Source organism: Chiroxiphia lanceolata, chromosome 3 (genome assembly GCF_009829145.1).
Source record: "Chiroxiphia lanceolata isolate bChiLan1 chromosome 3, bChiLan1.pri, whole genome shotgun sequence".
Lineage (NCBI taxonomy): Eukaryota > Metazoa > Chordata > Aves > Passeriformes > Pipridae > Chiroxiphia > Chiroxiphia lanceolata.
The window spans coordinates 30,758,038-30,782,217 of record NC_045639.1 but is presented as its reverse complement, the minus strand read 5'-3'; the positions used below and the strand labels follow the sequence as shown (position 1 = coordinate 30,782,217).

The 24,180-nt window shown below is 35.1% G+C and overlaps 1 protein-coding gene across 2 annotated transcripts in view; it reads left to right on the top strand.

Moving 5' to 3' along the window:
- Window positions 1-787: 787 nt before the first annotated feature.
- The window catches only part of DNAH8 (dynein axonemal heavy chain 8), a 129,128-nt gene continuing 105,735 nt past the window's right edge, over window positions 788-24,180 (top strand). For both annotated transcript variants that reach the window (XM_032684441.1, XM_032684439.1), the window contains exons 1-18: window positions 788-908; window positions 2,303-2,547; window positions 3,150-3,284; window positions 5,554-5,638; window positions 6,482-6,630; window positions 7,959-8,148; window positions 8,511-8,674; window positions 9,640-9,816; window positions 10,175-10,288; window positions 12,723-12,830; window positions 14,557-14,658; window positions 16,633-16,779; window positions 17,671-17,868; window positions 18,401-18,477; window positions 18,935-19,034; window positions 21,209-21,328; window positions 22,375-22,510; window positions 23,212-23,399. In XM_032684441.1, coding sequence (XP_032540332.1) covers window positions 2,311-2,547; window positions 3,150-3,284; window positions 5,554-5,638; window positions 6,482-6,630; window positions 7,959-8,148; window positions 8,511-8,674; window positions 9,640-9,816; window positions 10,175-10,288; window positions 12,723-12,830; window positions 14,557-14,658; window positions 16,633-16,779; window positions 17,671-17,868; window positions 18,401-18,477; window positions 18,935-19,034; window positions 21,209-21,328; window positions 22,375-22,510; window positions 23,212-23,399 — 2,427 coding nt within the window. In that variant the 5' untranslated portion in view covers window positions 788-908; window positions 2,303-2,310. The remainder of the gene's footprint in view (window positions 909-2,302; window positions 2,548-3,149; window positions 3,285-5,553; window positions 5,639-6,481; window positions 6,631-7,958; window positions 8,149-8,510; window positions 8,675-9,639; window positions 9,817-10,174; window positions 10,289-12,722; window positions 12,831-14,556; window positions 14,659-16,632; window positions 16,780-17,670; window positions 17,869-18,400; window positions 18,478-18,934; window positions 19,035-21,208; window positions 21,329-22,374; window positions 22,511-23,211; window positions 23,400-24,180) is intronic.

The window sequence follows — 24,180 nt, the reverse complement described above, 5'->3', positions numbered from 1 at the left end:
CTCTAGGATGACCCTGCTTGAGAAGGGAGGTTGGACCAGATGACCAACTGTGGTTCCTTCCAACCTTACCAATTCTGATTCTGTGATTTGATATTGACAGAGGTTGCTTTCTGCTTTTGCCTCCAGGCACTAGGAGAAGATTCCAAGCAGCATTTGTCACCCTTCAGAGTTATGCAGTGACCATTAGTATAATCAATCATTTCAGGCCTAAGAAAGATGAATAGTATTTTTCTCAAAAACTCAGCATGAAAACCAGGATAGAATACTCGGGGGGGGGGGAGGGAGGGAATTAAAAATTAACTTTTGATAATCGAGAGGAAAGCACTTGCAGTGCAGCGTTCCATCTGCCTTACTCAAGTAACTTCCATCGGCGCATTCAACCACACCAACCCCCCGGGCAGGGGGGAACCCACAGGACCCCGGTACGCGAGACCTTTACGGTAGAATGACAGCTTCTGGGGGTCAAACTTCGGCCGGTCCTGCGCGGGGCCGCAGCGACGCGCGGGCACAGCGAGCGGGCGCCGGCAGCGCCTCTGCGGCTCCCGGGCCGGCGCGGGGCCCGCGGGCGGCAGCGCCGCCTCAGCCCCGCGGCCACGGCTCCCGGGCGGGCGTTGGAGCCGCTGGCCCGAACCCCGGCCCGAGCCCCAGCCCGAGCCCGAGCCCGAGTCCCCACAGCTGTTACGGGTCCGCTGCGACCCCTCTCCAGGACCTCATCTGCCCGGCGAACGCCCGGGCGCGGGAGGAGTCGCAGGCGGGAAGGAGCCGCCCCGCGGCGGGCGCTGGGCGTTGGACCGCCCGCTCCGCCCGCTCCGCCCGCTCCGGCCGCCGAGGGGAGCGCCGGCGGGCACCGCGCTGCTCCGGCGCTGCTCCCGGCTCCCCGCCCTGCGAGGAGGCATCGCTCCGGCGAGGTCGGTGAAGCTCTTCGCCTGCATCTCTCTGCCAAAGCTGAAGTGCCGGTTAAGGCACTTCAACTTTTCAGAGGAGAGCCAAAATTCTCCGTGCTCTGTGCTTAGGAATGCTCCACTTTCCTCCCTCACCTTATCCTTCTTCAGCCCTCCTAAGATGCATACTTTCCTTGAATGAATAGATCCTGTAGACAAGGTTTTGGGCATTCTGGAGGGGAGGAAAGGGGATTTTGGCATAAAAGCACATCTGCTGTTCCAGACGGGAGAGGTGGGCAGCTGGAGTTCATGCAGGTTTTTGAAAAGTGAAAATCTCAGCTGAGCCACCAGATAATCTTGAGTATAGATTTTGGAGAGCCAGGGAGGATGCCAGTATACAATGTAGTCTTTGTGGTTTTTTTTAAAAGAAAGCTATGAGAACCCCACCTCTCTTATCTTGGGCTTTAGGGGCTTTAGGGGAAGGTATCAGCTAAAAGAGAACTAGTTAAAAGGCAAGAAGAGTAACATCTAACCTATTCTGCCTGAGTGGAATAATCAAGGAGGAAAGTATCCCTGCTAACCTTGTAGATGACCACGCTAGTCATAGAAAAAAATGAAGAAAAAACAAAGGAATATAATTAATCAAGGTGTTTTTTTTCCTGAAATTTGTTTTGGGTGTTTTTTTCGGTAGTATTTTTACTTCAAGAGACAGATGAACATTTTCTCTAACAGGTGATTGTATGCCAAAGACCATAGAATAGTGGCCACTTTGTCACCTATTACATCAGCAAAAATAAGGAGCTAGTAGTGTACTACCAAGTGTTGCTTTTCAGGTCAGCCTCACCTTTGATTGTTTATTTCCTGAATCAAGCAATAGTGTCTAAGAGAGTGTATAACACTGTACCATCTGTGATTGGCTGCCCTAAGGCCTCACAAGAGCTACTAAGGAATTCTTGATAGTTATTGTAATCCTTATTGTGATAGTACGCTGAGTAGAATAGCAACTTCTGTGTTTGCAAGTCTTTTTCTAAGATCAGTTGCTGAATTTGTGTATATATTTTAGAAACTAAAATTTAAACACACCATTTGTACTCTAAACCATTTCTATTTCTCAGTAATCAGATATGCACTGAAAGTATTAATATTTTAAAACGTATTTGTTATATAGAAAGATTTTCACTCCACAAAACATAAATGTATGATAAATTGGTTTTAAAAAAAGTTTTCAATCTTCAGCTTGACATTTGCAAGCTATCATAAAATGTGTCTAAATGTCTGATAAGAACTGGAAGAGGACTCTATGCGACTACTGAATTTATATCCTTGGGAATTCAGTTTTGAGATGCTCCTGCCTTCTTGAAAAGGTAGACTTTAAATGTCTGGATTGTTATAAACATTTTTGGTTTTTTTGCAAATTTCAGATTTCAGAATGGAGGGGGCACAAAAAAGTAATAAAGGAGGTTCAAACACTCGAGAAAATGCTGGGCGTAATCGCACTGGTTCTATCATGAAATCAGAAGATGCTGTAACCAGAACTACTCACCCTGCTCAACGAACAGGAAGTGTTTCCTCTTCTCGTGGATCTTTTTCATTTGGAAGTCAAAGTTTGTCTAAGTTTTTCCGCCCTAGTGTAGCGACAAACGTACAAAGTTCCAAAGCAAAACAGGTTATAAATTTTTTCAGATCATTAAATACAGTTTATATAAACAGTTAGTTTTCTTTTTTTATTTATTTATTTTTTATTTCTAAATTTCCTTATACTCTATTCTTTTACTAAATTATTTCTGGTAGAAAGTGTGTCTTTGTTTTTAATGTTAGTAATATTCTAAGATTTTATTTTAAAGTAATAGAGGAAGGAAGAAGGAGATATTAATTGAATCATTTACATTGAAGCAAAGCTCTACTCTGTTCCTGCAAATATTTACCCATGTTTTGACCTTTCTGTATTAATATAATAAATTGAAATTTTGATAGTGAAAAATAAAATCGGTTAATATGTCACAAAAATATTTTAAAATCTAGCTAGTAGTATTTTTAATATTTGTTTTTCCTTGACATATCCTTAGAGTTGAGTTTACATCTTACAATAATTCTTAATTATTTGTTCTTCTGTTAGCCTCTGAAAGTTTAGATATTTTTAAAGAGTAGGGCATTTATGTAGTTGTATAATACAAGGCAGTAGATTTCAGCATTAATTGCAAGTTAAATAGGTCATTATTGTGATCATTTTGTGTATTTTTAGTTTGAAAGATATGTTTCATGTTTTAGGCTCAATACATACAAGCAAGAGAAAATCGAAAAGCACAAGTTAATGCTTCATATAAATACATATTTGAAGTTCTCAGTGCCAGGATAGGATTAGACTTAGCAACTGTGGAAGAAATGATTTTGGATGCCCCTTCGGTGAGTCTGTTCTGTATACTTGTTGATTTAAATTGTTAGTTAAAATATGTAGCAGATTACCTATTTGATTTGAATTGTTATTGATCACTTTGATTGTTTCTGCCAGAAAATGTGATTATTAAGGCACACAACTCATCTAAAAGGATACCTGACTAAATCTTTCAGCTTAGTTTCCTGGCAGATCTGCAAATATCCCCAAGGTTTTTGATTGTGGCTTTTTCATCTTTCTTATCTCAAGGAAAATATAAATACTGCTGTTGTTTTGACCGAGGAATTTCTGGTCACATCTACCAGTTCCAACAATTTTATTCATCTCAACCTGACATTATTATGTTCTAATGATGATCATTTTTATTTGTTAAGCAAGTTCTCACTGAAATTCCAAAGATTCTGCAAAAACTTCGTGGGAAAATTTTGAAAATTAGGAGTGTTTTAGTAATAAGAAGGGCAATTAATTAATCCTGCACCATTTAAATACTATAATGACATTTGGAAAGACCCACTGAATAATTTCAGTTTTGAGTGCTTTATTTATTTTTAAATATTTTTTTTTGTGATACATAGCATTTCCAATTTTAGTTTATTCATAAACAATTTAGGCTGTTGGGGCTGTGTTAACACTGTCCTTCAACAAATTGTCATTTAGTAAATTGCCATATACATATCATGTCTTTGACATCCATGAGCTAGGTTTAACCCTTTAAAACATTAGCCTGCATATGTATTCACACAGTGAGTGTGGGTACCACATGGACTTGAACCAGAAGCTCTTTGCAGAATCAGTAGCTGCAGTGACAGCTCCTGTCTTACCTTGGGTGTAGAACCATACGACCCCAAGAGTCAGTTTGCCTTTCTCATTTGTCACTGAGCTTTCAGTACTTTAACAATTTTCTTTTTCTTTCCCTATTTTTGGGGTGGAGATTTTTAATGTATTTTTCTCAGTTTTAACTTTGTTATTCACTAGTACCTAGTAACCAAAGCAAAATTGATTTTTAGAACTGGCTTGCTTTTGCTTCTTTTATTTTCACGTGATGTTGTCTTCTCATAAGAGTGGGTTTAAATCCTGTCCACCTGGGTGTCACTCATTTTCCTATCATTGTCCTGATTCAGTTTTTATGTTTGTTTATAAGAAACATAAACTCCTAAGGAATATACCACATCTAGAAGTGCATCCTTTGTCCTTGAACAGGTGATTTGTCTCCAGACATACTTGCTTGCTAAATTTCTGATGTTTTTCTGATGGGGAGGAAACAGAAGGTCTCACTACCAAGGCTGAGCCCTTCAGCTGGACAGTTTGAATGCCCAGTCATATCTTGTTGAGCTAGTTGTCCTTGCAGATACTTACAGAGACTGTGAAAGAAGCTGGATTTTGACCACATCAGTCAATATCTTCTGATCTCCTCTGTGCCTTCTTTCAGTGCTTTTCAGAGCTTTGTTCACTTCCTATTAAATCCCATATCCTGGTTTTACCAGGACACACAAGTTGTCTAGGACAGCTTGAAAATCTGGATTTTTGAAACTCTAGCTGTAATTTCAGGCAAGTTCTTCAGAATGACAATCCATACACAAGCAGTGTTTGTTACAAAGCTTTCCATCCTTGCACCATCCAAAGCACCTTGTGTAACATGACAAAATCAAAATGGACATATAGAGACCTGTAGTCTCTAATACACCTTTTAGGGTGGCCAGTTTATGGACAGGTACAGCAAGCTAATTATGGGGCAACATAGTCTCCCTCAGATGTGATCCCATTGTCCTTCAAGAGGTCAGCAAAATCTTTGTCATCATGGAAAAGTTTTGGAGCCAATGTGGCCAGTTCATGTCTCCAGAATAAAATGTTCACGTGTCATGTTACTCTTCTTACATGAATTAATATTTTACATTAAGGCATACAGTAGCAATAGCAGAATATGTCAAGTCATGGAAATGTTCTGTGAATGTTTCTAAGTCTCTTATGAGCAATTACTTCAAGTTGGTACTTACTGATCTCTGTGAGTGGCAGATATTCTCCAATATCTCTGTGTTACTGGACAAAATCATAAATGTTTGGTGCACAGTTACCAGGAGCTAGGCCACCTTTGTGTGGTTCAGTACTTGAAGGCAATATTTGAAATATCTAATATGCTGTTTTGTATCTTCTCACAGTATTTGAGGATAAACCTTGCATTCCAACAAAACTTTAAAAAGCAGCATGGTGAAATTAGTTTTGCATATCCTAAAGGCACATAAAAATATTTTGAGTAACAAGTATTTACTTTTGATTTAACAGTTGGAGGCCTTTGATTCTTTTTTTGCCAAGCGAGGAAGAAAAGCATTGAAAATTTTCTATCAAGAAGGAGATGCACCAGGAATAGGTAAATGTTTAGCAATATTAATACAGGCAAATGTAATAGTGCATTGTGTTGCTCATTTTGTTTGATGTTTCCCCCCAAAAAAATCTATTTTTCACTTGTTCAGAATTTTGCGACCTTTTGCTCTAAGAACTGAAAATTAATAATTTAAATGCTTGTTTCAACTCAAATTGTTTAGAAAAAAATTCTCAATTTTAACAATTATTGGGAGGAAGGATATAAAACATTCTCCTGAAATACTGAATTGGTTGTAACTTTTTCATGTGAAAATTTTGCCCCCAGTTCAGTAGAAAGCACTTTCATAAAACCTGTCTGAATTTGCATTTATTATAAATATTTGAAATTTTCCAGTTTTCAGATGCTTGATAGAGATGTAGAATTTAATGTCTGAATTCCCTAATGATTCTCTAATCACTGCACGTGCTGTTCCCTTACCTACGTATATTAAACTATCAAATTGCATGGGATTATATCCACAGAGGACCCAAGGCTATTCACAGTCTCTATTTTCTCACTCAGACCTGACGTCTTGTTTAATAGGACGAATGCGAATAAACAAAGTACCTTAGTCACCAGCAAATTGTTCCAGAATGATAAGCCTGAACAAATTACCCTTTCTATGCAGTACAATGTGCAAAAATAGCTTTGTAAGATATATGGTATGTGTTTGGTGTACATTTCTAATGGTGTAGTTAATTACAGTCACAAATTCTGCTGGTTTTTGTTCTCTTACAAAAGAAGAAAATAAGTTATTTATGTGTTCAGTTTTCTTTCCCTGCATTGATTTAAGCATTTTATAATACCCTCACTTTTTAAAATAGTGACATCTATGAAATTCCTTTTCAGAGTGTGGTCGGACAATTCCAGGTGCTGCAAAAGGAAGTAAAGTGATGCAATTTTATGTGGACAAGGCACCAGACAAAATCATAGGACTATGCTTATTTTTTGTTCGTTGTAAGAATGACAGTGCCATAAATGAAAAAACTATACATGAGGTAGCTATTTTTTGTTTCATTATTTTTTTCAATATTGACACATACCTAAAATTACTGGTAACTGCATTTTTTGAATGTTAAGTTTTATCACACACTTTGCTCTCCATTTTCGGTGGACAATGGATAGTGGTATTGCTTCAGCAAATGCTCAGGATATCTTGTGAATTTAATGTCTTACAGGATTCTTGCTAAAGAAGTCAGCATCTAGATTAATTTCTTATTCTTCTTAATGTTTTTGAAGCAGTTAAAGCCACTAAGTACATTTTAGTTGTGATGAAAGTCTCTATAAACTACAAGGACACACAGAAGACTTTATTGCAAATACCAGGAGACAAAAAGTTTACTTGTACCATTCTGTTTTACATGTCTTTGAATGTGCAAAACACACAGTTATCCTGTGTAAATTATGTAGCATGAGTTTTTACAAGACAAATTCTTGGATAAGTGTAGGCTTTGTTCTTTTTTATAGCTACACATCTTAATACTCAGGCAGCACTTGTGGGACTGTGAATTGCAAAGAAACAGTTTTACATATGTATCTTTTAATTAATATAATTTCAAATTCTTCAAACAGAAAATCCAATATTAATTTATATATTTTATATTAAAATATTCCATTCCTTTGGAGAGCTAAGAAGGTAAAAGAGGAAAAGCACCATTAGAAGTGAGATACAAAATCTGTTTTTATCAGGAGTCTAAATATTGGTTGTAAATATTACTTTTGCATCAAGTTCCTTCCAAATACATTCCAAATACTGAAGAGATAAGGAAAAGCACTTTATGTTCTAGGAAGTTCGTTGCATGAAGTATGTTAATACTTGCTTATTTGAAAGACATTTAAAATACTGGAATATTGAAAATAATCAGAACTTGTAAAGTTTAGTTTTGGAGAGTAGGAAAAAATTTCATCTCACCCAAAGTAATATACATTTGGCCAGATAACTGCTTCTAATATAATTTCAGATACAAACACTCAGAGCACTTTTTGTTCTTCATGCATTTCATGAATTAGTAGCTAATTGTAGATGGGGACATTTTTCTACAATTTAAAAATTTCCAAACTCTCTGTATGACAGGGAAATAACTGAAGTTACAAAAGCATAACCTGACAGCCTTCTAAAACTCTATTAAATCATTATTGACTTCCCTTTTTTAATGAGAACACCGTCTTATGGGCACATTGAAGGTGTATTTTTTAAAGATTTTCTCTCCTTAAATTAAAGTTTTAGTTGGCGTATTGGAGCACTTTTGTAAAAATATGCTGAACTTAAAATACTGTTTCTAGATGAAGTTACTGCATTACTAACAATCATTTTGTTACAATGCAGGAGATCTTCTTTGGTGTTTTCGATGCCACTGAAGGACTCCTACGTGGTATTAAGAGTATGATAGAAAAGGTTTTTCTCCCTGCTGTCCTTGCAACAAGTAACTGGGGTACTTTAGGTGAGACCAAAGAGGATACAAAAGACAAACAGAATTTTCTGGAAACAATTAACAGATACCTTTCATTTTTAGAAGGTAAGCATTGCATTTAGGAAAGATACTAGAGCAAATCTATTTAAAGATTTCCGTTTAAAGGCAGTAGCACGTAGATAAGGTTCTTTTCACATTTTGCAAGAAAAATAAAATGATCAATTACTTGCATAATAAATACATGGGTTGATTATTTTCTTGAAGAAATAGTGATATGTTACTTTTAAGGAGGATCACTGGATTTAAAACTAGAATTTTCTGCTTTATGTGAGTACAGTAAAGTGGCTATTATATTGAAACAGCACTGAGTGCAGATATAAATATTTTGAAATTTAAATTACTTAGACTGGTAGAAATTTATTTTAAAGATCTTAATTGGTTTTATATTGTAATTTCCTTTTTTTCAGGTGCTGCAGCAAGCATTGACGGAATTGTTGAGTTGAAAAAAATAGATTACATAAATTTTTCTGAACTCCGATCCTTTGAGAAAATAGCTGCAGCGGCTGACAATTATGACACAGTTCACCAACTAGAGGAAGTACTTATGATATGGTATAAACAAATTGAACATGTAAGTTGTTGTTTCAACACATCTATTCAGCATGAATATAGGTAGATGTTCATAAATGATATATGAGACTTGCCTGTAGTTAGCCAAAAGCCTCAGCTTCTCCACCTGAGTTAAGACAAGTGCTTTGCTTCTATGCACAAATTAAGCAGATAGTCCTTATCCCTAGGAACTTACAGTCTAGCAAGAATAAGAGTTTCTGAACAATTAAGACACAAAAAGTAAGAAAAAGAGAACAGAAGGATGCAGGAGTAATAACCCTGGTGAGGACCACATATGTATATAGAACATACCTAAATGTACATTGCTGGTGAAGTGTCTGCTGCCACTCGTGGTGTGAGATACTATTTCTAGAAAGATCTTTGATGAGGACCAGCAGGACGTTTTTTGTCCTGCCTAAGTATTGCATGGGAAGGTCTCAATTATCCAAGAAATTAGTGCCTGAGACTTCCATGAAAAACACAGAATCCTTTGTCAAAATGAGAATCTGTGTAGATTTGGCATAATATGTTTAGTGTGTCTAGCTCATAAGAATAAAAATATAAAAGACACGTAAAAAGAGCTGTCTGCATGTTTATCCACATAAAAATGGGTACATTTATGAATGATATTTAATACTTTCGTTAAAGTAGCTCTTGAAGATTTTTACTAGTGAAGTTACATTTGGTGCATTTCAATTCATAGATTCTGATTAAAGAGAGAAATATATGTATATGCTGATATTCACCCAGTTTATGACAGGAGTTGAAAATACATTTTAACTGCCTTAATTTCAGTTTAAGAATATGATTAAGTGCAATTCAGACTTAGGATGCTTTTCCAAATGGGAACTATTTTCATGTGTCATTAACTGCAAGCTTGTTCCTTATTAAATGAGTATCCTCAAGAGTGTTTCTTCTTTATAATGACTTGTCTATTCTCTGTAGTAGGCATTTGATTTTTTTTTTTTTTTTTTAAATTGGTTGCAGGTTCTGATTGAGAGCAAGCAGATAAGGAAAGAAGCTAATGATTCAGGTCCACTGACTGAACTGGAGCACTGGAAATATATGTCTGCTAAATTGAACTTTATTATCGAGCAGATCAAAGGACAAAACTGTAAAGCTGTCATTAGTGTTCTGAGAGTTGGACATTCTAAACTACTAAGGGTACTTATTTTTTCTTTTTTATATTGTTTTTTACTATAGTGGGCAAAGCTTATGTTTTCAGGGTTTTTTCATTGCATCTAAAAGAGATTTTCTGAGGAGAATTAAAAGAGAAAAATTTAGGTATGATGCTGGTTTGCTTAAGGTATTAAGATAAAGCACAAGACATTACAGAGATACAACCAAAAATGATCATAAAATATATGATACATATAAAAAATGTAATAAAATAACTTTTATTGCTTGCTTTGACAATGTCTTTTAAAAATTCATTTACCAAGGTTTGCTTCTGGCAAATAAGTGCAAATTAAGGAAATAGTTCACTATGTATGAAGTTTTTACAGTACTGTTTTCCCACTAGACATGGCAAGAGTTAGATGCCAGAATCACAGATGCAGCTAATGAGTCAAAGGATAATGTGAAATACTTAAACACACTTGAAAAAGTTTGTCGACCACTTTATATCACTGATGTTGTAAGTATGCCTTTCATAATTTTTTAAACATAGTTTAGGTGTTTACCTAGAATGCCCAGAGCAAAATAAATCTTCTTGTACTTGACTTAAAGTGATATTTTCTGATTTACATTTCTATTTTTCTAATTTCTTTCTAAATGCCTGTCAAGCTAATTGTTGAAGCATTAGTTTATTTTATATATTACATAAAATATAGTATTTTAGAATAGGTATTTAATCAATAAATATAAATACATATGATTGCCTAATAAGTCAGTCCTGTTACCAATATTATTCTAAAAAGCAATTAAGCAAGGTACTTATTTTATAATACAAGAGTCTCAAAGTATGCCTTCCACTGAAAATTCCATATGTGTCAATAAATGATCACATAGCTGAAACCAGAATACCAAAATTTCAGCTGTAGAGACAGTAATGAAACCTAATGAGGTCCTAAATGGGTAAAATAATATTTTAATATCAAATATAGTATTAGCTACTTCAATTTGCAGAAATACCAGCTAGTCAGCATTTAAATAATTACTTGTAAATGTACACTATTTGACCTTAGTTCAAGATGTTATTTAATAGGTGTAGGAAACATTAATTATTGTAACAGGTGAATTTTCCTAATGATTATTGCAGAATAGGATGAAAGGAGGAAGTACTCTTGAAAAATAATGCTCTTTTGTTTTAAAGTCCTTTGTGTTTTGGTCCTATATGCCTCCTGTCCTCTGTCAGGAAGTGTTGCATTTCTTTTGAACCTCTGGCAGCTTAGAATCCTATGAAGTTTGAACTGAGGGGAAGCAAGAAGACTGATAATATATGACATAGAGCTGATATTGCATGGAATAGTATAAGAGACAAGTATGATTAACAGTATTAGTAACCTGTTTATCTTCATCTCTTCAAAGTATCACTAGAGGGAGCCAGGTACCAGGCCATAAAGATGAGCTACTTCGTAGGTGTTATGAAGACAAAAATTCTTTTTATCACAGACACTCCATTTCTGGGTGGAAACCCATTGAAGAGTTCATAATTTTACTAATATAAGATAGTTAAATACTGTTCTTTGTTTAGTCTGGAACAATTTGGATGTATCTGAATTTCTGTTTAATGTCTTTGAACGTGTTCCAGAGATCAGGTTAGTTTAGGAAAGATTTTCTATGGTGTTCAGATTAAAAAACAGCGCTAAATATACCCTCGTTTAAAAAGAACTTTACTCTGTATTGTGTTGAATTCAATATCTGATATGGAAAACCATTTTATATATTAGCGAATGAGGAATGGAATATACAGAGATTTAATATGATAGTGTGTGTATCATAAAATATGGCATTTTGTGTATGTAGTATCACATGGTGAGATTTGTAGCTGAAGTGGATTAATATATGAAAATTCAGATTGAACATTTAACTTAAGGCTTTGAATCAAAGAAATTTCTGTACCGTCTGGTATTCAGGATTTTATTTTTTGTCAGGAATTGAAAAAGAAAACCAATAGACTCAGAGACTCCTGATTTCATTTCAGGAGTAGTGGTGGTGATGAACAATGTGGACATTGATGACTGGTTTTATACTATATAGCATTTCTTTCACACTCCTGCTAAATGCAAATGCGTGCTATGTCTACCCACAGGATAAGTTTACTTTGAGTTTGCAGCCCAAAGTTAGTTCCAGGAGCTTGATTTCTCCATTGAGGGATGACAGCCAAAATTGCTTTTCTTGATGTTGTGAATTACATTTTGACAAGCCCCTGATAATGTTAATATATTATAATTTTTCACCTCTCTTTTTTTTCTCCCAAATACTTAGAAGTGATTGAGTTGCAGAGTACTTGTAATTCCACAGTATGATTTTAACAACATGTACACTGATTACATGAAATGTGTGAACGATTTAGGTGTTTCATGTGATAGTTGAATGAATTAGGCATTTGTTAATGAAACTAACATTGGAACAATTATTCTATTAGTTTTATGAAATGTCTGAATTAAACATTTTATGTAAAGATTGTTATCACAATGAAATTACATAAGTATATTTAGCAGCTCTACTTGAAGGAAAGCAAAAGCATTCATCACAGACAACTGCTGTGAGCTGCTAGAAAAATACTTCTGACTGTGCCAAAAAATGCAAGCTGTACTTTTTGAATCGGTTTTCAGTTTTGTTCATCAAAATAGCATATTAAAATAATTCATAGCTTATAATACCGTTAATCTGATTTCTTACCAACTGATCAAGTATTTTTATTGTTCTTATTACTTGAGGTTTGAAACATTATTGAGCATGGTTAGTTTTTTTCTTTTACAAGAAACCTTTTGTTAAAATACCATGGCATTTTATAGATTGGCTCATGTGATTTAGGGAAAAATATAAATTAAAAGTTGTCAATAGAATAGAAATATATTTGCTAAGAATAGGAAGTAAAATTTTTCTCAAAACTCTGCTTTAAGGTATCAATGACACATGGAATACCAAATTTGATAAAGGCTGTACAAATGATTCATGGTGTTTCAAAATATTACAATACCTCTGAGAGAATGACATCACTGCTTATAAAGGTAAATATATTAAGCAAAATATTAATTATAAAAAATATGTAATTTTCCAGAAGAGAAATTTTGTTTAAATCAGGAGAACATTTGTTAAAAAATTATAATAAATAGTGGAGGTCTGCATGGGAATGGAAGAGAACTCTGTTGATCAGGCGAAGATTAAACTTGGATTACAGACTTGTCTTCTGGAAGGAACTTTGTTGTTATTCTTGGTTCAGCAATGTCAGTTTTTTTCTTATGTTCTTGATTAATCTTCTGACCTGAATTAATCTGATCAGTTGTTTCCTAAATCACAGACTCCACAAAGATTCTTTTATTGTCAGCCTTGAAGACCTAATTTGGCAGATGGCCATCAATCTGACCAGGCCATTCCTCTAAAAGGCGTGAAAGACAAAAGGTTCCTGTTTTCTGAAGTCATACTCGAAAAGTTAATTAAACTTCAGGTCATAAACTTTTCCACTTTAAAATGGAAACTAAGACAGGCTATGTGTTTATACTTATGTCTTTTGCAGAATCCAGGTATTCACTGCATGAAAAACTGTTTTGGATAATGGTTTTACAGCAAAGAAAAACTTTATAACTAAAACACACACCTCCACTGAGCATACAGAGGAAATTCACAGTGATCCTCACTACACAACTTTGCTTTTTTTTTAATTTTTAACACTCCAGAGTTTAATGTCAAGTTTTGTCACACTTCAATTTGAATTAGGATATTAAGAAATACGTGCTCTTTTGAGGCTGTATTTATTCATGGCTGGGGCTGTTTTCCATATATCATAGGTTAGGTATATGTTGCCTGCCATATAGGGGATTTTTACATGTTTGTGTATTAACTCTTGCTAGTGTCTGTTATTTAATGGTCCAAAGGAGTGTGCATTTTAGTACAAAGGCTAACAACAAACTGGTTACATGAGGCTGTGACAAGAAATAACAAGGAAAAATCTCTATTTTATTTCAGTGGTTTAAGGTCCCCCTTACTGTTGGTTTCCACTTAATGATCACAAGAGGTGACATCCTATCTACAACTTCATCAGTTGTTTTATTACAGTTTGAGGCTGCCTTTGGTAGCCTATTCAGTCTTTATTCAGTTAGAGATTCTTAAGACCTGCTTTACAGTACTCTAATGTCAGAAGAACTGGTTTGATTGTTCATGTTACTTAATAGACAAAAAAATTATCTGCCTCTAGCTGTTCTCTGTGATACGTCTTCTATATCTGCACATACTTCTCTCTCTTTCTGTCATTATTAAATTTGGAGTTTTGTGGTTGAGAAGTAGAAGAATCTTTTCTCCTTTTTATAGGCATGGGAAACCAAGGTGAAGACATACTGCTAGGATAGCAAAGTCTTTAAGGGCAGTCTTTAAATAAGGATGCACATGCTGCAAAGTGTAAAGATGACAGTGTAGGGGAAGAATAGTTGGAATTAAATAAATTCTTTTTGTTCTTGAATTATGATTGAAAACCTTCTGTGTTTATATATATTTATTGCTGAACTTATAGGACTTACAAATATGTCCTGGGACTTAGATGCATTTCTGAGGGTGTTCTTGGGGTTTTTATAGGGTGTTTGTTATGCCTATTGCGTATAACATTTACCTACTCTTATTCCCAAAGATAAAATTTATTCAAAATCTGATAGTACTAATACATGCATGTGGGAATTTTGTTAGATTTTGTGAAACAGGCAAATTTCCTATTAAGCTTGAGACCTACTTTGTTTTTTTGTCTAGGTTACAAATCAAATGGTCACAACATGTAAAGCCTATATTACAGATGGAGGCTTGTCTCAGGTCTGGGAACAGGAGACATCAACAATCACTGAAAAAATTAAGGTTTGTATTTTGGTGTTTTATTATTTACCTATCAAACCTATTGATTACCTGTTGACATCAGAAGGAAGTTCATATCAATATGTATTAAATGCTTCACATCTTTACTCTTTTATTTCATGATGCTTCAAATATTTTCCCAATTCTTAGCCCATTGGCGTTGTTGAAATTAGAATGGCCTCATCTTTGTCAGTGTAGCCTGTTATTGACCCTGGAATTGGCATCTTCACCATATGTGCAGCCAAGGAATTTTTCCATCCCGCGTAATCCACATTCTTCCCTCTTGAGGAAGAGAGGACATGGGAGAGGGGATACTTTTGGTATGGTACCATCTTCCTCTATCATGGGGAACCTGGTATTTGAATAGATATTACATTGTTACAGTAGTTCTTACCAATACAAGATTTTCTTGACATATCATGAAAGTTCACTGCTAAGATAGTCTTCCTCTTCTTCATCTGATGGTGACCTATGAAGAACAAATCAAGTGCATGCTATGTGCCAGGGCAAAACATGCAGCTGTGAGGTTACTGCTTGCCAATGCTGACATCATTTCCACCTTCTCCTTTATCAGACCTCAGCTTCTGAGTTCCTAATGTACCCAAAAAGGCATAGAATTTCGTAGTCCCTTAAAAATTAGGTCCAGAGGTAAAAAAGAAAATGTATTTAAATATATCTCTCCTGACTGACAGGATGATCTGATACTAATAATGCATCTGTTTCAATGAGGAAATCTTGAGGCTGGTGTACAGCTGACAAGTCCTCATTATTCAATGAGAGAAATATACACCCAGTTTCGAATCGTGTTGATCAGTGTTTATTCTAGTATTTGTATATTTTTTAAGATCTGAACATTTTTTTCAATGAGGACTTTTTTCAATTTCCTGTAATTCATAGCCACTTGTTTTATATATACCTGCATATTCAGACAGCCTGGTAACTTCCAGTATATGTGATAAAATCTGCTTTCTGTTTGACAAGAACTAGCAGAAAAGTTTGCATTCCAGTGACTATAGACTTCACATTTTTCACATTTCTCATCAGTCACAGTTTTTACATCTGATAAGGTCTTAGTGTAGAACTCTTTGTTGAGGGGGCCTCTATCCCCAAACGAACAAGACTGTGACCATCACTCTGACGTTGAAATTGCAACAATCAAGTCTTGTCACTGGATCCACGGGTGGTGATATCTTTCTGCTCTACTGTCTAATCTTGTCACTTCCTTCTCTTTCTTTCTTTTCCTTGTATATTTTCTTTGTGATATTTTTATAGAAAGGAACCAGAAAGGCTGCATACCTTCTTTCTACTGCAACCAAATTGTTTTCAGAATAAACCTGCCACATATATTCATCAGTCATTCAGTGTTGTTTTGCTCTAATCCACCCCAAAGGATCTATAAACAAGAATGTCAGTGACCCTGTCTCAGGGGCATGAGTCTTAAAATAATCAACTGATTCTTCAACGTCCCTTTAATTCAGACTTGTCGACATACATTAATTTGAATAACCAGTTTCTTTTAAGTCCTCTGAGAGTTCCAAACAGACTACTCTGTTTTGCCACATTCTGTCCTTATTCAGGGGACAGTCTGACCTTTCTTAATTACGTTAATGGCTTTTCTTGCTCATTCTGTTCATTTGGACATCTCCAAATGCCTCATTTAGAGCAGAAGCCATCATCTGCTCTTTGCAGGCCTCTAAACCACTACTTTCTTTAACATGAGCTAAAACTTTCCTGTTCTTTTTTTGGTGACTCATTTCCCAATGTTACATCTTTTACTGTACTGTATGATTGTGTGTTCATATGTTGCAAACATTTGCTACAGATGCAGAAAGAAAACCACTGTATGTAAGTCGTTACTGCCTGTAACTAGATTCAGTGATAATTAACCACTTTGGAATGAGAGTTGGTTTGATTTCTCTAGTCTCTCACCCATAAACACAGTATAATGAGTATGGTATTTATTCCTCCACTTTTTAGGACTGCACGTGTCTGTTGAAAGAATATCAGAAATGCTTTCGTGAAGCTAAGCAAGAGATTTTGGAAACTCTAGGAGAAAAGGCATTTGAAGTATCGGAAATGTACATTTTTGGAAAATCCGAAGCTTTTTGTAGGAGATTAGAAAAAGTGAGTGTGCTGTGTGCTGTTATTATTCGTAAAGAAACACCTCTCCAAAGAGCAGTTTACAAAGTGGACACTTGTCAGCATACATGCTCCTAATGATCTTGTAAAGGAGTTTGTAACTCTTTATTGAGAGAAACTGGGTACTTCCACAAAGTCAGCTCAATACTTCAGGCAATTACCTCACAATTGCCTTCTGAGCTTGTCAATTTGTCTCTGTTAGTGTAGAGAGAAATAACCTAATTATCTAGACTTACATCATTATTGTAGGAGGTTTAAAATTATGTGAAAAATAACACACCTTTGCTTTTTTGATTGGTATCCTGTTACTGCTAAATATAATTTTTCAGATGATTCTGCTCTTTGGTGTGGTCTTAACATTCAGGTTGGTAACTCAATGAAGAGATTTTAAACTAGCATTGACAGAATTTGTGTGGAAAAGGTAATAGGTGCTTCTTGTGCAGAATAAGGTCAGACTTGGGATAAGGCAATAATGGGGCAGCCATCACAGCTAGGAATTCCCTGAGTCTTCGATGCATTTCTTCGTCATGCAGTATACATACTAATCTGTCGGATTGTTTTTATTCTTTGAATTATCTTTTTGTTATCAGAATGCATATGTCATGTTTTAACTCTTTCCACATAAAAAATAAATCCCCTATCACAAAGAATAATGATTGTTTTACTTTGTGTTGGGTTGTAGTGAGAGCTGATGTTGAAAACTGGATTAACAATGCTTTATTGAAGATATTTGATTCAGAAGCTCAGAAACTACACATTTGTGAATGCAGTAGTTAGAGAAGTGGCTGTTGTTTATTTTATTTTACTCATGTTTTAGTTTATAGAGGAAGTAACAAATAATTTGTTATGAGCATGAATATAATGTCTATATTTCAGATTACAGAGATGATAGCTGTAGAGAAAACTTTTAGTGCACTGAGCCTGTGTGCAATTGAAGGTATAGATCTTATGGCAGTAAAATTCAAAAATATCTTCCACATATTTCAAAAGAAACAATATGACGTCCTTGATCCACAAAACACAGAATTTGATGTGGATTTTGTGAAATTCTTGACAGAAGTTGAACGTTTAGAGGTAAGTGGTATTGCTACCTGTAATTTACTCATGGAAGAATCTTATCACTATTTGCTCAGTATTGAACTGAGTGTCAGTGAGACTTTGGATTGTGAATAGGCTATGTTGTTGTTCTTCCAATGAACAGGAGTTTGTGTTTGTCTGGAGGGAGGCTTTTTCCATTCTTTCTTCTACTTTCAAAGAAAGGTATAAAATGTATCAGTCCTCGCTGATGATTGTCACTCTGCAGCCAAAATGAAAAAATCATGAGACCTGAGAGAATGATCTGCATGGATGCCATTTGTTAGCCTGGAGAAACATGGTTAGATTTTGGGCAGAACAAAGCTGCAACTGATTAATTTCTTAGAATTGTATGACATTTTAAGAGATTATTTGACTGAAACTAGCTATTCATTAATTATATTAAGCATGGACTAGTGAAGGCTGCTATTTTGTGCTTTAAGCAGTAACAGTTTCAAAGATTAAGAAAATATCAGATGTCAAAATAGTATTCTATGACCAGAAAAAGCATACTAAATTATATATTCTTTAGACACAGCTACAGACCTTTATGCGTACCTGTTTTGGGAGAATTTTGTCTTCACAGAACTCACTTCAGTTACTTCAAAGGTATTGGCAACTATGTTTTAAGATATTTTAAACTGACTTCAAATTATTGATTAACATGATTTAAGTAACACAGCTATTTTGGAACAAAGGGCTTAATCGACAATTTTTCGTTACTGATGTTCTGAACCACTTAATAATCATGAAATATATATCGTAGCTTTCCTATGTGAATCAATATATTCTGTTTCTTAATTTCATTAGATTATTTTGTATATATGAGAGGATACTAAAGGAAAAACCTAAAAACATACAACAGCAACAACAACAAAAATACCCAGCAAGGCAGAAATTTTCAGATAACTTGAACTTGCTCAAAGCAAAGAAGTTTTCCGAATTCAGAAGCATTTCCTAGATTTATGCTTCTTTCACTTTATGTAATGTTCATATACTCCAAAATAAATTAAAAAAATTATTTGTGTTTTAGGAATATAATTTTGGGTGCTAATCTTTAATACAGGTTTCAAAATCTGAATATGCCATGCCTTCAAGAAGAAACAGTACGTACAGCTAGTTGTATTCTTCAACATTATGTAGCAGAACTTGAAGCTACTAAGAAGGTATTTCATTTCTTTTCAATAAATTGTAAACATCATGTTAAAATAGGCGCAAGTATTTTAATATGAATTTTCATTTATTCTATTTCACTATAGTCTATTTCACTAATTGACTATCAAAGCTCAATTATCATGCTTTCTGTTACAGCAAACAGACCTTAGTGTGTGGAAAACACAATAAGCATGCTTTTCAAGGCAAATATGTAATCACAATTTTACTTTTTAAACCAAAATATTTTCTGTTATTCCTTCATCAATTAAATTTAAAAAAACTTGTTCTCTACTCACTGTGTACATTACTTGCATATTCCTGTTAGTTTTTTTATTATATGAGATCTCTACAGTTAATTTGCATTTATATGTTGCTATTATTGAAGCTGTGACAGCATAAAATACATGTAAAATGAAGTTAAATTGTGTTTACGTTGATTATAAAGTAATATTTCAGGATTTGTGTGGTGCACTATGACTGTAGGATGAGAATTAACTTCTGGTGACTGTTCATATAACTTGGTTGTAATCTTTTAGAGAAGAATTGATCTAACCTGACTTTATTTGTCTGTGAAATAAACATCTGCCTTGGAACTAGATGTCTAAACTCCCTTTCTGCTCAAGAAAGAAGGAAGTATTTTAGAGTTGGTTAATCTGATTCATTTCACGTAGTAGCATGAATAATTCCCTCCAAATGGCCATTTTCTTCAATGAGTATAAAGGGAATCTGGAAAACCAGACTGATGAAAATTTTTTTTGAGATGTTTACATTTTGTGAGATCAATGACACAAGTTGACACGAGGAGCCAAGTGTCTATAAACTCTGCACTTATTAGAAAATGATTTCTCCAAACAGTGTCTTAAAATTGTAACCTAGCAAAGGTGCTCTGAACTACTCTTTACAGTGTCCTTTCTCTACCTACACACTGTATATAACACTTCCTGAACCTGTAATTACTGGCTCAATTTAAATAAAATATTTACCGCAACACTACCTGCTCAAAAAAATCACGTAGCCTAAAAAACATGATGTAGGGAAAAAAACCCAAAACTGGCTATATTTTCTGAGAGGGTTTCATCCAGGTCAGCTCCTCTCTTAAGTTCACTGTGAAGCTACTTGGGTTTCTTTTGTTGGGACTGTGCAGGAGACAGTGTAGGGTTAAGAAGACATACCAGTAAGTGAAGAGTTGTGTCATCACAGAGTCTGCATTGTCACAGTGTGAGTTTTGATGCTGAAAATTGGGTGGATATGAATACTCCTTTCTTCTGTTGAAGAATATGTCTCAATTATATTGACTAGCTCTAGTTATTTATTAGGTGTTATTGGTTTGTTTTTATCTTTGCCAAGAAAGTTATTTCTGTAAGAAGTTGCTCCCACTGCAATACTGGTTCTGAAGTGATTGACTAATTTGTCAATGCAAATTTTGTATGAGATTATTTTAGGCCAACTTTTTTTTACTCTAATATAGCCATTCAGTGAGAAGGAGCCTTTTTTTTTTCTCATCTTGGGCACAAATAAAAGCATGGGCTGCTTACCCAGGAGTATCTACATGCATATTGATTACAAGTTTGTAGCAAAGTGCGTATCATAGAATCCTAGATTATCCTGATTTGGAAGGGGCCCACAAGAATTAGTGAGTCCAACTCCTGATATGTTAGCTAATAGTCAGATGCATGTGACCAAAGAACAATGTTGACATTTCTATTCAGGTAAAACTCTCAGTTAACAATATAGCTTAGACCCCTCCTGATGCCAGTTCCCAAGCAAAGGAGGAAAAGCCTCACAAGGGTTCTCCCAAAAACACTTCCTTAAACAGCTTGCTTTCACAGCAGATGGCTCTAAAGTCACATAGCTGCACCTGTCAGGCTTGGTTTAAATACTGGCTGCTCAGCTCCTACTTGCAGTGCCTTCTGGTGTACTTGGAGCTCTGTCATAACTAAGGACAGCTAAAAACCATCATAAGTTAATGAAGAACGGAGGCTTACTGGCAGTGATACCAATGTGTCCACCTCAGAAACATAGCAAGTCGAGGAAGAAATGTTTTTCTCTCCACAAACAGCTGTGTGCCTCCACACAAATTTAGTCTCTTTGGGAGGAGGAAGAAATCATGGTACCAGAGAAAACAATTTAACATTACAACAAATTTTTTTAATCCATGTGTTTAATGATATTGTTCTTATTGTAGCTTTACCAAAGTCAGAAAGATGACCCTCCTCTGGCTCGAAACATGCCACCTATTGCAGGAAAGATATTGTGGGTGAGACAGTTATTCAGAAGGATAAATGAACCAATCAACTATTTCCATGTAAGTTGATGTGAGGAAAAATTAGGTGTTTTGTGTAACAGTGAACTGTTTTACTTCAGCAGAGTGATTATAAAGTTTCTAGCTACAATAATGTGTCTTGTTATATGCTAGGTAACATGTTTAATTGTATAGGAATACTGCTCTGCAGTAACCATTGCTGTAGATCCAAAATGTCATGTTAGAATAGAACAGACTAGACTATTTCAGTTGGAAAGAATCTACAATGATCATCTAGTCCAACTGCCTGCCCCATTCAGGCCTGACCAAAAGTTAAAGCATGCTGTTAAAGGGCATTGTACAAAAGCCTCTTAAACACTGACAGGCTTGGGGCATTGACCACCTTTCTAGGAAATCTATTCCAGTGTTTGATCATCCTCTCAATAAAGAAATGCTTCCTAATCTCAAGCCTGAACCTCCCCTAGTTTTGAACCATTCCCACACATGCTATGACTGGATCCCAGGAAGAAGATCTCAGCACCTCCCTCTCCACTTACCCTCCTCATGGAGCTCTAGAGAGCAAGGAGGTCTCCCTCAGCTTCCTCATTCCTTCTAGCCCTTACTTCTGCTTTGTTGCCCTTCTCTGGATGCATTTAAGGACCTTCTTAATCAATAGGGCCCAGAACTGCACGCAGTGCTTTCCTGTTTCCCTCAGATGTGAACATGAATCATCTGATCTGCTCCAAAGAAAATAGGCATAAGTATCATTACTGATTAAAAAAGGAAACTTTTACAATAAGTTTTTAGTTATTCAATTTTGAGTAAAACCGAGCATCTATTTCACTGTGAATTGCATGTGTCTATCACAGTATAATAAAGTAATTGCTCTTACCTGTGTTATTTAGTATTTATTCCTTACAAGTTTTTACTGACTTTATTGCCCTATGATTTTGAATCATAAATACTGGATACAGTTTTTAAGAACTCTGTAAGTGTAATTCAGAGTATTACCTTAAGTTATATATAGTCGATAGTTAAATTGAGAAAAATCCAAGTGGTATGGGGGTTTTTTGATGTAGTTTTAATTTTAACGCACTGTTTTTTAATAGAAAAATTCAAATATCTTGGCAAGTCCAGAAGGTAAAGCAGTTGTTCAATCATACAACAAACTTGCATATGTATTGGTGGAATTTGAGGTAGTCTATCATAATGCGTGGATAAAGGAAATGTCGCAATTAGAATATCGTAAGTAGTTAAATATGTACTTGGCTTGTTTAAACTGTTATTTAATACTGAGTTAACACAAATCCAATCAGATAGGTTTTTAAAGCCTCATTTACCCTTAACATGTGCAAATTATTCATGAGTCAATAAGCAGGCTCAGTAACACAGTCGTGGTGCCTTACTGACCTTGAAACTTGATTTTGATACAGAGGGTTGCAGATCTGGCACACTGTTTGACAGATGACTGCAAACAGTAGTGATACAAATTTAAGACAGATAATTTTGGTATTGAAATTTTTATGTGTACTATTTAAAAATTCTTCCTGTTTTCTTTCCACTATAATAATTTATACGGTTGTATTATCCCAGTCCCTCTAAGGACAAGTATTACTTTATGCCTAGAAATGTTTAATATTCAAGTGTTGTGTTTCCGGGTCCTTAGAAAATTAATTTCATAATTTTCTAATTTGAACTCAGAAAAAATATGCCACGAATAAGACTGGATCTGAGCCTTGTTTAGTTTATGATGAGAAAGGCAGAAAGCCAATATGGTGGAAGTCAGTTGTATATTTTCTTTAACTGAAAACAATGTGAAGCTATTTCACAAGTAACCATTCATACTTAATCACTGTATAATAATATTACAAATCTGGGTTCCATAATAATTTATAGGACAGAAACAACTGTTTGTCTTAGAAACTGATGTTAGAATGTCTTTACAGCCTTACAAGCCACAATATTTGTGCGTCATCCTAAATCCGAGAAGTTCCTGGTTAATTTTGATCCTCAAATTCCAGAAATTGTGCGAGAGACCAAATGTATGATAAAGCTGGGTCTGGAAGTACCGGAGCAAGCAGTAAAGATAGTAATAATAGAAAATAAACTGAAGTCCACCAAGTTGCGCTTAGAGGTAAACTCGAAAAGTATCATGATTGCTGTTTAAAAAAAAATGAAAAGAAAATCTGTTTAATCATACAATTTTTTCTATAGTTATATAAGTACTAATGCTGGGTATGAGGTAGTTTAAAGTAAATTTGTGCAATGCACAGGTGGACATAGAGGATCTCATTTGAAACCCCCCTGCTAACTGCTGTGGGGGCTAGTAGATACTTAAATATAAAAATATATACTTCTTATACTCCATGACAGGTTAAATATACTCTGGTGATGAAATAATTAAACACGCACAAAAAGTGTTCATTGTCTGAAAGTCAGTAAAACGAAGTTTTATAGAGTTTTTCAGAAGGAAAGGTTGTAGTTAGTCTGGAATATTTTGAAAGTTGGTGAGCCACAAAAACATGAAGAATTTTTCAGGTTTATCTGCCAGAGAAGTCACATTTCTGATACTTATTGTAGTATTTGCTATTGTAGTATTTTGAGAAGCCTATATCTTGTGGATGAGGTGTACCATACAAGATTTCTCACTGTGTGTGTACAGCATAAGACAAGATGATATTTTAAAATTGAGTTCATACATGAATTTAAGTATGTAAAGCACATTATACTCAGTTTTAAGAGGGCATTGCAAGTTACAGTCACTAGAATTCAAACCTTCTTTAGCTCTACAGAAAGATCATACTTTGTCTGGCTTTGTGCATTAAGACAGTGTTGGTCAAAGGTGGCTTTCATTCTTCCTTTTATAGTATGAAAAAAATTCATTACTTCCTAGAAATTATGTTCATAGGTATGTA